The following is a 17,001-nucleotide window of genomic DNA, read 5'->3' on the forward strand; positions in this document are numbered from 1 at the left end:
AAGAAATTGAATCAGGAACACTTGGGAACTTAGTAAAGGCATTAAGGGGAAAAAGACTCTTCATAGAGGATCCAATACAAGAGCAATATTTAAGAAAGGCCTTTAGAAGGACTTTTCATTGCACAGTGGCATGCGAAAGTATTCACCCCCTTGACCTTTTGCCACATGTCAGGCTTAATACAAAGATATAGCTTTAAGATAAAAGAAATTTCAGTTCATGGAATGTGCAAAACCGATAGAGACATATACCAAAAATATTCAGAGCTATAATAACAGTAAAAGGGGATTCTACAAAGTATTAACTCATAGTAGCTAAATAATTTTGCACACCCCACTTCAGTTTATATTTAAGAAGTCGAAAATATCATTTGAATTGCGCCCCACTTCACAATTGTGTCCCCATATGGTATTGATTGTTTATCCTAAAAAAAGATCTAATTTTATGTCTTTGTTTGAAGCCTGAAATGTGGCAAAAGGTCAAAAAGTTCAAAGGGCTAAATACTTTAGCAAGCAAATATCTTTTTATTATTATAGTTGTAATTTCCAGTGGTGCAAACCTACACAGCATCCTCCTGATTTTGTTAAGCATATTTTCTTTTATACAGCCCTTGTACTGGATCACGTACTAGGCTTGTAGACATCGAAGCAGGTCAAACAATACCAGACATATAAAACATACCTTTTCCAGCTAACGACAAGAAGAATTACAGTACGGATTGTGAAACACTTTCACCTTTGACACTGTCCATGACGCGAGGTATGAGCACTGTACACCAACTATTTAACACGATACCCTTCACGGTACACACACATTTAGAGTAGCCCTGCTGCTTTTGAGCTCACATATTTTTTTTCACCATTACTGAGCTTTAACTGACACAAGAACAAATGGTTTATCTGACAGCCAGCACAGGGTCAAAACTAATCAAATAAAAATCTTACAAACAAAATGTGGACCCTACAGTCATTTGACATATATCTCTACCCGATGAGTTTCAAGTTATGGTGAAAAACCAAACAACACAGATACATCACTCCGTTTCACCAAGCAGGAATCTAACTCTGAACAAGATAGAAAAATCCCCATGCCCACTATTACATTCAAAGTTGTTTAACAGTCTGTGCCCATGGCTTCCTGACTAGCAACATATTTAGCAAGTTGTTAGTGGGGCCACCACCTCTGTACAATGGCCCATCCTTCTGCCCTCATTGCACCTATTTGAAACCGGTCCAGGAAGGGTCTAGGCTTCCTCTGCTTCTTGCAGGTGTCTTTAATGCCTGTTTCCTGCAAAACTAGCGCATCTTGTAATCGTGGACAATAGCTGCCTCACACAGTTGTCCTTTAAAATCCAGCTCAAAGGTGAAGTCCAAGTCCCGCTGGAGGCAGAGATAAAAAGAAACATTTTAAGTGAGTTGTGGAAAAGTCACCGTCAGATCACATTTTAAACTTTTAGAATCAGAGGTGCTGGTTACAGGAGACATATTAGAGGACTAAGTTAACGTACTTTAGCAAACTGCCGTATTTTCCGCACTATAAAGCGCACCGGATTATAAGGCGCACCTTCAATGAATGACCCATTTTAAAACTTTGTCCATATATAAGGCGCACCGGAATATAAGGCACACCTTCAATGAATGGTTGTGACTGGTTAACATACAAAGAAGATTCTGCTGCGGATGGGCAGCTCATAGGTTGAGTCACGGGTTATGATTCGTTAATGCCACTCAATGTGATGTATCTATATTCATTTCTATATCTTTCCATCCACTTCCTACTGAGAAAGAAGCTGTGTGACACTTACAATATTTTTGTCATTTGGCTTCATTGCAATGCTGCCAGTGATTTCCTCTCCTCTTCGCACAGTTAAGTAGTCCTCCAGGTAGAACACGGTCTGCTTCCAGTGTGTGTATGTAGTATTAGGAGCTAGGACCGATACACAAAGTTAGGTGTCTTTCGACAAGATTTTCTTTCACACAAAGCTTATCCAACCGTGCAAGAATGGATATCATCGACATAATGGTTTGCAGCCCAAGAAATCTAGGGTCAAATCCCCTTTGGCATATGTGTGTGGTTCGTTCAGGGTACTCCAGCTTCCTTGCACAGAACCAGAGCATGCTTCTCAGGTTTTCAGGAACAACACATTGATCTTGGCGAAAAATGAAAATGTGTGCTACAATTTTCTGATGTCTTACTGATTGTCTTGTTGTGAAGTAATGGTCCAAAGTGGCACATAATAGCGCTTCTTGAAACCCCTTGCTTCTTTTCCATTTTTGTTTGCCGTGCGTGTGTATTTGTTTTTAACGGAATGATAGTGTGTGTGCACGTTTTCTTTTGTTTGTATCTCAATGCCAACACAATTCAGAGCACGCTCTACTGCCCTGACCACCACTGACAATAGCTTGGCTGTCATTCAAATATGAGGTGCACTTGAATCAGATGTTCAGCCTACTGTGCTGTGCTGTGCTGTGGGCTAACATACTGCATATCTTTTCCATAACTTATCTTGTTCGTAGAAACAGTTCCTTGTATGAAGCATTATAAAAGGACCTGCCAAATGAATCCTTCTTTGGTCAGGCCTCTTTCTTTTTTTTTTAAATTAGGAGCTGAGTTTGCATTTCTTCCTCTTTGCTTTTCCTTGGGCAGGCAAGAGCGTGTGGTCTCCATCAAATCCTTGGGGGTTAATTGCTTTTTGTCCGAGTGTAGAGCACTTTCTCAGCATATGCTTAGTGATGGATTCTAAAAGATTGGGATTGGGATACTTGGACTTTTTAAGGAAATAGGTTAAGAAAATGACATCTATTATTACATTGCTGTATTCTTGATTTGGGTTGGTGCATTATTTGAGTATTTGACTCATCAAAATTACCAGTGCCTGCGCTTTGTAAAAGATGCAATTTATCTTAACCCCACTAGAGGTCAGCCTCAAAGCGCTATTCCCCAGTCAAGTCTTGAAATGTGGTGTAAATCTTGGCAACAAACGTTACAAAGGTAATTGTTGCTGTTGTAGTTTGCAATGATTTGAGCATCACAGTGTAATCAGCCTAAAAAAAAATATTATGTAGATCATAACTGTACGTTGTGAGAGTGCTTGGTCATTGTGATTGTGTCCCTGTTGATTAGACAAAATCCAGTGAGCCTGACAAAGGAGACAAAGTGCATAATGTCTGGAGTTCCACAATTAAATTACAGTTTAGTGAGACTGTTGCAGATGAAACTCCCTCCATTTATTACATCTACCCTGCATTTCCTTTGTTTTTTGGTTGGAAAAAGGTTAAATGTGTGCTGTGTACAATGAACACACATTATTTTTTATTTTCAACAATATCATTCCAACAATTAGCTTCATTAAGTAAACAGAAAAAAAAATAGCCGTGGCATCTTACCAGTAGAGAAACCAGTTTTTTTGTGACATTTGGTGAATTCGATGTTGAAATATGTAACCAGTGCATGGATGTAGTCATTTCTCTGGATCTGCAGGCAGAATGCTGATGTGAATGAAAGGTCTTCAGTCTTCACTGTGTAGATGTCCACCTCCTGTTAGAGGAAACAGATGGATCTCTCACTTACACAGTAAACTCACAAGTCATTTATCATTCAGCCATCTGTACATTGTCACCTGATCTCCTTATTCTGGTAAAAAGTTGTGGTAAGCCATATTTGTTCAAATATAGAAAATATACCAGTGAGTACAAACACTAAGCTGACTGTAACTGCAATCAAGAGAAAAAATATAGCTTATTAATGCACAGGACAACAACTATATTTTATTTTTTCTGAAAGCAGAAAAATGTGTAACATATATGCATGAAGTAGTGTATTGGAGAAAGTAATCATACCACCCAAATTGAGTTAGTCAATAAAGACATTCATTTTTCTGGCCGCATGCTAATAATGCATTCTCACTGTTAATATAAACATTATTAACATCCATGTACATATGTAGAAGTTGCATTTTTAAGGTCATATGAGAGGATTGACCTGATTGCAGTTCAGAAAAATGATCTAGGTCACATTTCAAAGTTTAAGACACAAATCTTCACAATCCTTTATAGCATGCGTGTCTGTGTTTGTGTATGCGTGTGTGTGCACTTGTTGTGCGTGCACTTATGTGCATGTTTACAAAACTTTGCAGTGCAGTAGGGCACGTTTTAGGGAAATAATACAATTGTACGTGACAAGTACATAACTTATCCAAACGGAGACTTTTTCATGCAAAATATGAAGGCAAAAAAAAATTAATCGTGGCATTAAAGTAATCACTTAATTAAGTGTTAACAATCAGCCCTCTATTTTTTCAAATTGTGTACATTCTGATGAATTTTCTAAAATGGAAAGATATTGACACCAGTATTTGCATTTGTTCTTAAAAAGCATTTAAAAAATTGAAGTGAAGACTTCAGTAAATTATTATTATTATTATTATTATTATTATTATTATTATTATTATTAAATGTGATTATTATTATTATATGTCAAGCTTGTGTAAAAATCCACTAAATACATCTACCATGGCATCTACCAAATAAGTCCTTGCATATACCAGCAGTCAGTCTGTCTTTAATGTGACGAGGTGCAACAAAAGCAGTTCACACGAAAATAGAACTTACAGAAAGTAGGGCGTCATTGTTTGAGCGACTGCATGACCACTAGCTTCCAGTTGTTATTTTTACAGTCACACTGCATTTGCATCAAATGTCATTTTTGATCAAAGAATAGAATAGTGCCTGCTGACCAGCAAGCAGGCAGAGAGCACCGATGTAACGCTCACATCACAAGACAGAATGAAATTGGATTGAATCAATTGGAGCAACTAAACATTAACTGAGTTGCAGAAAGGTCACTGGTGTCATGCAAGGCAACGCGACAAAGCAGGCAAAATATTTGATGCACAAAACACATCCATCTTACTCAGAGTTCTGGCACCCAAAAAGTTACACCCAAGAATTATATATATATCAATATATTCACACAGAATTTCAAATCTTCTGGCATGATTGCTCCATGTGAGTGAAAGAATGAATAGTCAGGGTACACGAGTACCTCTATCTGTTTTAATTGCAAAAGTTGACAAATTTGCACTTTAGAATCTTCGTAAATCCAAAATTGCTGTTATGTCTAGCTTTATCTCATTTTATTATCTAATCACATGTTTTCAACTTTACTCAGACACATTTTACACAAGAAAACTATCAAATTCAGAATTTGACCTACCTTGACAAGGCAGGCGTTGGTCACCACCTGCTTAGGGTCCACAATGTCAACCAGGGGCTCCTTCATTGCCACATTGCGAATACAAGTCATGTCGAAGCCATACACGTTCTCCCACCCTTGAAAAACCGCATAATTACTATAGCATGTTAAATGTTAAAATATGTACCACCCATGCAAATTGCCACTTGGCAATTGTTTTAGCGTATGTTGAAAAGCCAAGAGAAATAAGCGTTGTGCAATACAGTGCAGCTATAAAACCACAACAGGCCTCGTCACTGAGTTTCTCAGAATGGAGGGCTCCTAATTCTCTGAGTGAGAATTTGCAGTGTTAGGAAGCAATTTACTATAATTTGACACAAGGTAAGGTAGATACTTTTTAAACGCTGTTTTCACCATCTTAGTGAAAATCAGGACACGAGATTACTGTACATTAATCATTGGAACAAACAAATGTGTGAGCCAAACAAAAGAGCAAACAAAGAATATTTGTGGATAACGTATCCTACAATGTTCTACATTAGAATTAATGATGGTCCTCAAAATATTGCTCAGAGTAGCAATAACAAGCACAGCATCTTGACTGAGAGCAACATAAGGGCCACTTCTACCTCAGCGCAAAGGTCAAATGAGGCCATCTGCCCATAGAAGGAGGAGACGAGTGCAGTTTGTGCACCGCTCTTTTCAGTTTGCTCATGTGTGAAATTCACATTTACACAACTCCACTGCGTCAAATAAATAAATAAATAGCATCTGAAGACTAAAAATGTTCTGACGTCCCGGCAAAGCTGCGGGCCGGCTTAATATAGTGACACTTCCACGCAACTAGCCGCACGCTGCAAATTGCATGGAATATAATTATCACGCATCTTAGCAGTTACATAAAGTCAGACAGAAATAACACAAGTCACCATGCTTGCTTGTCACCTTCTTAACAAAGCAAAAACAACCTCTTGTACACGTTTAAAGATATTTTATCCAGCAGACATTTTTGAGAAATTGCAAGCGGTAATCTCTGACTGCTGTTTTCTTTCATGTAATAAATTTTAGCTCCATCACTTTCTTATTCAATTATATATGTTTGTTATCTGGCACTGGTAATGAATGCGCATTTTTTTGGTTTGTTTTTTAACGATTATTGAGATGCAGGAAGAAGATGGGAGACGTCATTTCTAACCTCTTGCCGACAATACTGAACTTATTCTTCTGAGACGATTGAAGCAAGTTCAACCTGGCATATTTCATAAATTGTGACTGACAGTTGAATGAAGATTCCTCCGCGGAGCTTAAGGTTTTGCAGCTGTTGGAGTTTAGTAATGTACTGCAGGAGATCGTTGTGAAAAGTTCAAATAATCTATGGTCAGGGTTTCACATGAAAGATTTATGTTTGAGGACGACAATGGCTTTGGAACTTCTTTTGCTTGTGATTTTGGAGTGAAATGATTCAAGATGGCTTCAGCCTTGTTGACTAATATTAGACATTGCAAAAAGGTAATCATGAAAACCAATAAAAAAATAATAATGTAGGACTGAAATAGTTAGATCCTGTTCACATTGTGCACATGTACACATTTTTCATATCTGGTCCCTTACTTAAAATAAATGAATTTGAAATAAAACAAGACATGGCAGTACACTGGTATATATGCAAATTAAATGTTTTGTACCCTCTCGAGTTTGCATGTTCTGGCCGTGCTCGCCTGGGTTTTCTCCAGGTATTCAATCTTTAGTTTACATTGCAAATGAATGCTGTACTGTACTGCACTTTATTTTCATTCCAGACTTGCTTTCACAATATGTTCACAGTCGTTATTCATCCGCACAGTGAAGTGCAGTCCTATCCTTTGTAGCATTTGAGTGGAACATGGCTCAATACGCCTCACCTGGTTCTGTCAAAAGTGACATCAATAACTCACCAGTGATCCTCTTTCAATTGCACTGTCTTAAACAAGTTTGATACCTGATATGGTATGTTTTGGACAATGAGATTTTCCTTTCCTTCAATAAAAGGAATGCGTCGTGATATCCTACACTTTTGTTATCATACTGCGAATTGCTGCTTAATATACCTCGAGATATTTTTAAGGCCAAAAAAATGGGCTGTTCTTCATTAGCCAAGTCAATTGCCTAGTCTCAACCCAAATAGAGCAGGGCATATTATTAGGCATGCTGTGTACAAAATGTCACATCACTAATTGCAGTCGATGAAGGTACGTGTTGATTAAGATAACATCATAAATCCAGTCACAATCTAAATATTTTGTACCTAGTTGTAACACACACATCCTTGCATTGAACTTACAATGAATCTTGAAGTCTTTATACTGCCTGTCCTCAATGGCCAACACATACAAAGAGGCACGGTCGGGAAACATGAGTCCACCTGGTTTCTTTTAGACAAAGGAGAAAAAAAACACAGTAATGTTCAGGATTCACAGTCATAGCAGAGATTCTTCCTGCACACAAAACAGGTCGCAGTTTTAATTCAAATTTGGTCAATTGTAAACATTTTTCCTGAAGTTTTTATCTTCAACTTTTTAATTACTACTGTAATAAATATTTGGAGGCTGGCCAGTGGAATGCACTGTGGTCTCCTACACATTTCTGGTTCTTTACCTCAGAATTATGTGATGCTACTGTTTTTTCAATGAAGTACAGTATCTAAAATATTAGCAACTTCTCCCATCAGTGGTTGCCACAGCTATCTTTCTTTTCCACTGCTTATCTTTCTTTTCCACTGAAGTCTGTGTCTGCCCTCACCAACTGCCCTCATATCTTCCCTGCCTACATTGATCAACTGTCTTAAGTCTTTCTCATGCTCTCTTTACTGACAACCCCATCCTCATCCACCATCTACCGATATACTGACGATTCCTCTGGACGTACCAAAACCTTTTAAGTTGGCTCTCTAACTTTCCTCCCAAAACATCAAACCTTGGCTGTCTCTCTGGATGAGCTCAACTCTGTCCAACGTGTTCACTCAACTTCTTCATTTCTGCCACCTCTTCTCTGTTTCCTGTCTTCAATCTGTACATCACCACAGTCTTACAAACGTTTCACCTTTCATTTGAGCCGAGACTCTTTGATCACATAACAGCCCTTCCTTGATCCCTCGGGCATCTTCTGGCCCTGTAGAATTCGATTAAACCTGGTGGAAAAACTCCACAGCCGAGATGCTTTTCTATCTCGATTCCATACTGACGACAAGATGCTTCATACCGCCACAGGTATGTCATCGGGAACAACTGCTGTTCAATTTTGTATCTTTTACAGTGGCTTTTGATTTGTTTTCCTTACCAGTCATTGTTCATTCTTGTTCCACCACAAGTGTTTCTTCTACTCTCTCATTTTTCATATCCACCTGTTTGTCTACCTGACCTGCAAAAATCTTTCTCTGATTATTTTCTGTCCAACCTGCTTCATTGTTGGCCTTTGCCGACTGACACTTATATGCTTAAGCCAATTACATTCTCTTCAAATATAAATACAAATATGAAGAGTGCGTACCAGCCACTTGTCTCTGGCAAAGATGACAGTGTTCAGCATGGATTCGTAGAAAAGAGAATAACCCATCCACTCGGATATAATGATGTCAACATCCTCCACAGGGAGCTCCACCTCTTCCACTTTTCCGCTGATGATGGTGATCACTAAAACACACATAATGAATCTCATAAAAATGCCGAGTCTCTCCAGCCATTCAAAAATCTTGAATCCATCATTATAATCATATCAAAATGCTATCTATGCTACTCTCAAAGGAATGCATGCAGATGTCAAGGCTGGAAATATAGAGAATTTTATGTGGAAACATGGGAGAAATGAAACCACAAAGATCAAGTGCTTATACAAAATTTCTACCAGTCCTTATGGAAATGTGTGGCCCAGCTGGAGGTTCACCAAAGATCTTGTGAAACTGTGGCGTGGGAGTCAGGAGCTGACTACAGATTTTGGTGGTTCTGTTTTTGAGGCGTTATACAAAGGTCTGTCATCTGAACCCCAATATCCCATAAGGCCATTGCCTAGATGTGCTATTTTTATAATACCAAAAATCTGATTATATTCTTCTCGGATTCAATTGTTTTTAAGTGGTTGTCATAGACATATATTACTGTACGATATTAATGCTTCCAGGCTGTTTGATGGAGCTACAGTACTTTATTGAATTCAGTAGCTTGGCAACTAATTATTTTTCAAAAAGGGTATGGGAAGGCTTGTTTGGTCTCCAGAGACATTTCCATATTGTGGAAATATGATATGGAATTTAATCCAGCCAAAATGCTGAGCAGTGAGATACTATGACTACTCTTGGCTCCATCATTATTTTGCTTCATTTTTTTTTTCAAAGACTGTGTTGCTACTATGAGGCACATGGTATTCACTGAAAAAGCCTTTTCCAACACACTATAAATTTTCAATTTTGATGAATTGTTATTTGCATTTGATTTGTAGATTTTAGAAAGATTATTTTTGCCGTGCTAAAATAATTCACTGGTTTAATTTAAATATGTAAAGTAAAACATGAGATGAGCTTTCCGTGTCGCCCCCTACCTGTTTGTTTTTCACTGCAGATAAATAAATTAAAAATCCATAACTTGAAGGACCTTTCATAATTTTCTGAGTTATTAAATTAAAGCAATCTGGGTTTGGAGAATAAATTAATGAAAATACTAATTGTTGGGAAAAATTAAGCAAAATTGGATACTTTCCCATGGCGCCGCTGATAATCTTTCGCAGCACTCGGGTGCCACAGCACCCAGTTTGGAATTACTGGTTTACTCCATACAGCCATATGACCATGTAAAGGTGTCAGTTAAGATGTCAGATAGATTATGCATTGTCATTTTTAAAGTAGAATAGCTCTTACTGCTGTCAAGATGGTTGGATTTGATGATCCTTTCTGAATACTCAGAAATACTGGAACATTCAATCTGAGGAAGACAGGAAAAGAAAAAATAACTTTTTTCAAATAGTATGTCATTGAGAAGAGACATTATTTCAATTTAGATGTCTTGTAGTATTAGGTGTGAGGTTACATTCTCAACTGCTCTGTGAAAAAAAAATCTACTGCACATTGTAATCTATTTCTCTGAGGTAATTTGGGAAGTAAAGCCATCATACGACTGGGGGGCCATCTGGACAACATGGAGACATCGGAAGAGAAAGGAGATGTATAAAGTCTCGGTGTGTTGTATTGGAGGACTTCAAGTTAGGACTCAACGAAAGCCTTTTGGCATGAATACAAGGAAGAATGAGGTCTTTTGTTTTAGGGACAAGACACTGACTGTGAGGAAACACCAACTGTGAGACAGACCACAATAGGGATATCCTGATGGTTATTTATTTAGAAATGAAGATCAAACCTTTGTCTTTTCTGTGAAGGATTTTCTCCATAATTCAAGACAGACAATCAATGTACAATACATACAGATTTTATCGGAATTGTTTTTATAACAATTAAAACACTGCAACAATGTCCATATGAAAACAATTAGGATTTGCTTTTTACTTTTTTTGCATTTTCTTAAAAGGCCAACCACTGATTCATACTTAACTTCTTAACATTAGGGAATCAATGCATTTACTTTGTAATTTATATATATATATATATATATATATATATATATATATATATATATATATATATATATATATATATATATATATATATATATATATATATATATATATATATATATATATATATGTACAGTATTACCTCTCAGCTAATGACAATAATTTGATTCACCCTATATTTGCGGAATATGAATATTTTTTTTATATTTCATATTTATGCTGTAGTGGCGAGAAACCACACTGTACTGAGAATGGTTTGGATTGTTTTGGCCGCCTCATGTTAGGATATAAATTCATATTTTGAACAGTGCATACCTTTTTTAGAATATTATATGGACAAGATGCAAAATAGATGACGTAACAGAATAAACATTATATACACCTAGCAACAACATGTAATACTACTAGCAGTGGCCTGCTATACACATTCGTTCTGCAGTGCACCCAATAGCTGCCATCACAGACGAATTGACCACAAACTTGAAACAAGTTTAGCAAGTCAAGACCAATCATTAGCTGAAAATTTACCAGTAAAATGTAAGGCACATGTGACCTTACTACAGGAATAGAATTGCAGTACATAGGACATACATATGGGCATATGGAATGGAGCAAGTGATTTATTGTCATTGCGGAATATGAATTTATTTTTTATTATTGCAGACGTGATGAAATACATGATGTTGAGTTGGACTGTTTCACCACAATGGCTGGCTCATCTTTCATATGATGCCTTATTAACTTTTTAGTTGAACAGCATAGTCCTGACTTTAGTGCAGATTGTCATGTTCAAAATGGATTCAATCCCTTAAATCATAGTTCCATTTTTGGTGTTTTTGAGCACAGCCAGATGGACTGACACAAAAATGAGCCGAAGCAGAAAGGTAAAGAGAGAGCGAGAGTGACAGGGAGCGAAAGAGAGAGAGCTTCAAATGCAACTACACATGGAAGCACATAATGTCAAGGAGTATTACAAATCTTTTGGCAATTCTAAGTTCATCAGTCCTCCCGTGAATCAAATATATGCTCTCTGGCACAGTCTCAAAATAGGATCCAGGTTATCCTAAACCAGTGGTGTTTATCCACAGACATGACCTGACTAGCAATTACCTGTGCCCCCAGCACACGATAACAGAGAGGGCTCTTAAATCGTTCCTGCGTGGCATGTGTACTGGCCTGAGAGGCTGTAATACTTTTATCACCTGTCTGAGACAGGAGATTCCTCTAAGATTATAGTAAACCTCAACCAAGGCGCAGCAGTTCAAATATATGTCCAGATACACATGGAACATGTCACAAATAACCTACAATGCTACCAAGATAGCCTCCAGCATGGAATTCGAAGATGTTGCTCTTCCCACAATAAACCTCCATTGAATATAGAATCACTTACCCCATACACATGCTTTGCTCCTGCTTTGGCTGCAAACATGGATAAGATCCCAGTGCCACTTCCAACATCCAGAACTATTTTGTCCTTGAACACATGCTTGTTGTGGTACATGGAATTGCGGTAGGTGAGTGTCCTCACTTCATCCTTTAACATCTCCTGTTTTAAATGAAAATAAAAAGGTCAAAAAGATGCTGCTGTGAGTACCGCCTTGGGAAAATGGCAATTTGTTTCCCTGCATTTAAAATATGTGGTCTGCGTTTGTGGATTTGTTTTAATGTATGCACTACGCCTTTTTGTATTGTATCAAAGTTGCATGGTTTTGCATTCAAATCAATAAACGGCGTTTCGAGTGGACTCCCATGGGCCTCCGAGTTCAATAAATCCATTTCTACTTTTTCTCTTTACTTCATCTTGGGGGATGTGGACAGAAGTGACATAAAAGTGACCCAACTCTGCTCCTAAATCATTAGGAGGAGGTTAATGACACAGGTCAGACAGAAAGTTCCCATTCTACTTTAGTACAGCCTTACTAATACTTTCTAAACAGTCTGTTCTATTGAATTGCAATACGTAGCTTCTGCTGGAAAGTTAACATTTATCTTCATTAAATGAAATGTGTGGAATAAAAAAAGCCAGGCGTTCAATATGCGTAACAATAATATATTGGTGTGATTGTTTTGTTTTATTCATGGGAGCTACAGCTGGATGAACAGGATGTTCTGACTCAATTGGAATATTTGTATTATATTAGACCACAGTTTTGTTTTATTAGATCCTGAACAGTCAAGAATCAGTTTTCTGCCAGTAGTGGTGGTAATGTGGTCAAGAATGACCTGATCCAGGAAACTGGTGAAACAATATTGCTGTCAGTTGGCCCCCACTTTGTGCCTTGTTGCAAACTACAGAGGTAGCGTGTAATTAGTTTTCCCTAAACAGATCAAGAGTATACTTTGGCCTTAGCAGAGGTCTGCGGTCTTCTTATTCCACTTTACACAACATAAAAATATTGTTTGGCATTTGCAAATAGAAATATTTGTGGATTATTTTTTTTGGACAGCGAACCCATCCTGGGTTATTTGCAAAAAGAAAGTATTTGTTTGCCGTCATTTTGTGGTATCTTGATGCCAAACAACTATGTTGAAGAAAAATTGAAGAGCTTCATTCAGAGAAAAGTCAGGCTTTTTTGCCATCTTGTGGCATTTTGTTGACAGTATAGCGAGTGTTTCAGTTCCATTATGCTCTTATTTTCACTATGTGTGACAGGGCTTGGTCTCTATCCCCATCAAATGACAGGGACATATTCACATAAAAAGTACTACCCAAAATGGAAAAATTAGCTGATCAGTTATTAATATTGTTTCCCCTGCACAGGTCCAATGTGTAAGTGTACAGACCTCTGCAGCAAGGGATGACTAACCAAGTAATGTACATATGTCCAATAAGTGTGCTACAGCAGGATACAGTACCAACATACCTCATGTATACCAAAGTGGGCATAAGAGTCAAAGTAGTAGTCTTTTGAGGTCATCTCCTCAGGATTACACAGCTTTCCCATCCTTCCCCGTCCAGGGCAGCTTGGAAAGCTGGCAGCATGTGGTGTATGTGATGGGTGAAGAGGTCTTGGGATGGGCTGGATGCAAGGCACAGGTTTTGGCAAAGAGGTTGGCTGAGCCGACTGTGATGCAATGATGCGGACCGGCTGTGGCTGTGTCGGCTAGAGAAACAGTAGATTCAAATGATTTAAATAAAATAAAGATATGATTATGCTTTGTGATCTTAGCAATGTACCTTAAAATCACAGACATGTTTAACATTCAAATTAACTGTGTGAAATTTAAAGGAAGAAGTGACTGTTAGTGAGTTGAATCTGATTATTCTTTAAAGCGCTTAGCTGACAGTTTGTTGATCCATGTGCCCGTTTAGTACGTCCAAACAGTTCACCGATTCTGGAGCATACTCGTATCGCCAGCTTGAAGTCAGACTGTTTGGTAGCACAAGGAAAAAAAAAATGTTCTGCACAGAAGGGATGCTCATAATGCAGTGATTATCTTCTCTAAGGCCTGCTCAGAAGGCTGCATCAGGCTCTGAATTTGTGAGTGAGTGAGTGGGTGAAAATGAGAGCCCGTTATGGAAAAAAAAACTAAACATTGAACAGTTAAATCATTCTAACCTTGTCATTTTTTTACCTTAATAGTTACCACTGGCAAAAGCAAAAAAAAAATTAGCACAGAAGAGTCAACACAAAGCAAATGTGGACAATTACAATTTGGGGCTCTGAAATTATTAAATAATGCTCTGAAGACATTTTATAAATTGTTTGCACTCTATGTATGATTTTATTGTATGTGTTGTACTTGGTGCATTTTCTATGACAGCAATGTTAAAAAAAAATCAAATGGCACACACTAGCTCTTTTGTTCAGAGGGAAAAATGGCTAAATGGCTATTAGAAATACTGATTGGTTAGTCACTTCAGAGGCTTGTGGGACTTGTTGGATTATTTTCAACCACTATGACCTTCAGGAATAGAAACACATTGCACTGGAATATATCAAGTATTGCATGAACACTCAAAGTAAACAAACATATCAAGGGTCTGTCCTGGATGACATAGTATGGTCCAGACCCTGCTAAGACATACATGACTAACACACACACACACACACACACACTTGAAAATAAGAGAACACGTCTCTGTACAGGTCAGCCAGGTCCCAAGTGAGATGAGAGATCAAAATGACAAATTGGCATACAAAAAGAAAATGGAGAACCACTTCTCAGAGAAACACACAAGGTAAGACTGGGCATCAAACACATCACCAATTACAGAAGCAGACAGATAATACACTGGCTGAGGAGCTCAACCTGTTTCTTTTCATGATTTGAGACTCAATGTGACCACAGTGACAAATACATATATATAGAGCCTTCACTAAAATATTCAAACTGTTCCCTGACACAAGTCACCATTCCTTCATGTCTGAAGTCATCCAACACCTAAAAAGCAAGCGATCAGCCTCAAGGAATGTAGACCGGTTGCGCTCAGGCTCTGACATAACTAAATCAGTGGCATTAACAAATTATACTATCTTGATAGTTTCTGGGAAAATCTATATAATCCAGAAGAAAATCTAGTAGTTTGATTCTGGTGTATCAAAAAAAACCTGCCTCTTCTTTGATGCACCATAATACATTATAATTTAACATACATAGGGTTTCTGTTTAAAACAGTATTGAGGCTTACAATACACTGTGAGCATTGACCTTTCAGCTTGCTGATACAGGATGTTCTAAGCAAGCAGTTTTACATTATCCAGCCATCCATCTGCAAGGTGCAGCAGTACCATGGACAGCGTCATAGGGGATGAAGGTACATTAACCATCATCATCCATTGGTCAAATCTAATTAGATACAGAAAGAGTTTCTAATATCTCTCCCCTCTCGTCTAGCTAAAAAAATAAAGCATATAACTAGAGACATATGATGCACCACTGCAAACTACTATCGGCAACATAAAGTAACACCTTTCTGATAGTGTAGACTCGACACCATGTGATTTAGGATTATTTTGTGTCGGGCACATCTGATGCATTGCAACATATATACATGTATGTTGTATGCATGTGGTGTCTTTTTTAATGGTCAATTGTCCAATGTGTAAAAAGGTGAAAGCAGGCATTGACGATTTTTTGGAAGGTGCATTATTCCTAATGCTGAAATGATCCCTACACGGGCTACAACAAATCTCGGTGTAGACCTGACAGTGAATGTCCGTACTTGTCTGGTGGATGTTTGGAAAAACACTTATCGCAGCTGCACAGGTTTGTGTAGAATCAAATAACCGTGCGAGAAGAAACCCTTGCTTGCCCGAGATGCACCTTTAACGCAGGAGGGAGGACCTCGGGACACATGTGGGCGTCAGGGTCCGAACAACTAAGTGCAGCGAAGCGGTTTTGCACAAGAAAAAAAAAGACACTTACTGACTTACCTCACTACTCTCAGATTCCGCCATTTTTCTCCCGAGGAGCATGCAACGGGACGAGTGCTTAATTCCCATAAGAAAAAAATGTTTTTTTCACGCTTGACAGGTGAGAAAGCGGCGTGCACCTCCTGCGCTGATGTGTCATTCAATACTCTTCATTTTCATTCCGAAATGCAATGTTCTCTTGACAGGTGGTGAAACTGAATAAAACTATCCGATCTACCAAAGGCGAGCAACGGGTTGTTGCCCCGAAGTAGTGCAGATTCCACCATGGCGCAAAAGTTTGCATCCACCGGTGTTCTTTGCCACGACGAAACGCCAACAAATTTGAGCTGAGATGGAAAAAAACATCAAGCGATGCCCTGTCCCATGATGATCAAGTGCACGGAAGCTGTGCGGGAGGCACAAAAAGGAGCAGCAGCAGCACCACCACCACCACCATATGACAGTGAATGCCAACCCACTTTGATTGATTCCACCACCGCAACGTTGCTTCTAAAAATAGTAACAGTGCGGTTACCTCACACAGACTCACACGCACCATCGCCGACATGCACGGAAATCTGATGAGTGCGCGCTTTGATACGCGTTCAGGTCTCCCTCAGCATCAGAGTCCACACGTCTCGTCACTGTCTGACTCCTCAAGTTTACTTCAAGTTGTCACACCAAGTCACTTCTCCCTCTGGCTGTTAATACGACTATTAATGACATGAGGGCTGATGTTGGCACGCTTATGCTATGCTTCGCATTCTATGCACGTCAACAGGATCCTTTACGCATTCCTATGTCTTTTTTTTTTTTTTTAATTAGTTGACACAAAATATGCGCATCAGTCTGCAG

The 17,001-nt window shown here is 38.4% G+C and overlaps 1 protein-coding gene across 1 annotated transcript; it reads right to left on the minus strand.

The window, feature by feature from the left end:
• Positions 1-151: 151 nt before the first annotated feature.
• Positions 152-16,573, minus strand: LOC133157204 (protein arginine N-methyltransferase 8). The gene is given in 10 exon segments (XM_061283574.1): positions 152-1,377; positions 1,803-1,924; positions 3,385-3,535; positions 5,213-5,328; positions 7,512-7,599; positions 8,717-8,859; positions 10,077-10,140; positions 12,180-12,335; positions 13,654-13,893; positions 16,156-16,573. Coding segments are annotated over 10 exon segments (1,245 nt in total). The 5' UTR covers positions 16,237-16,573; the 3' UTR covers positions 152-1,293.
• Positions 16,574-17,001: the final 428 nt, after the last annotated feature.

The sequence above is a fragment of the Syngnathus typhle genome, linkage group LG7, assembly GCF_033458585.1.
Source record: "Syngnathus typhle isolate RoL2023-S1 ecotype Sweden linkage group LG7, RoL_Styp_1.0, whole genome shotgun sequence".
Taxonomy (NCBI): domain Eukaryota; kingdom Metazoa; phylum Chordata; class Actinopteri; order Syngnathiformes; family Syngnathidae; genus Syngnathus; species Syngnathus typhle.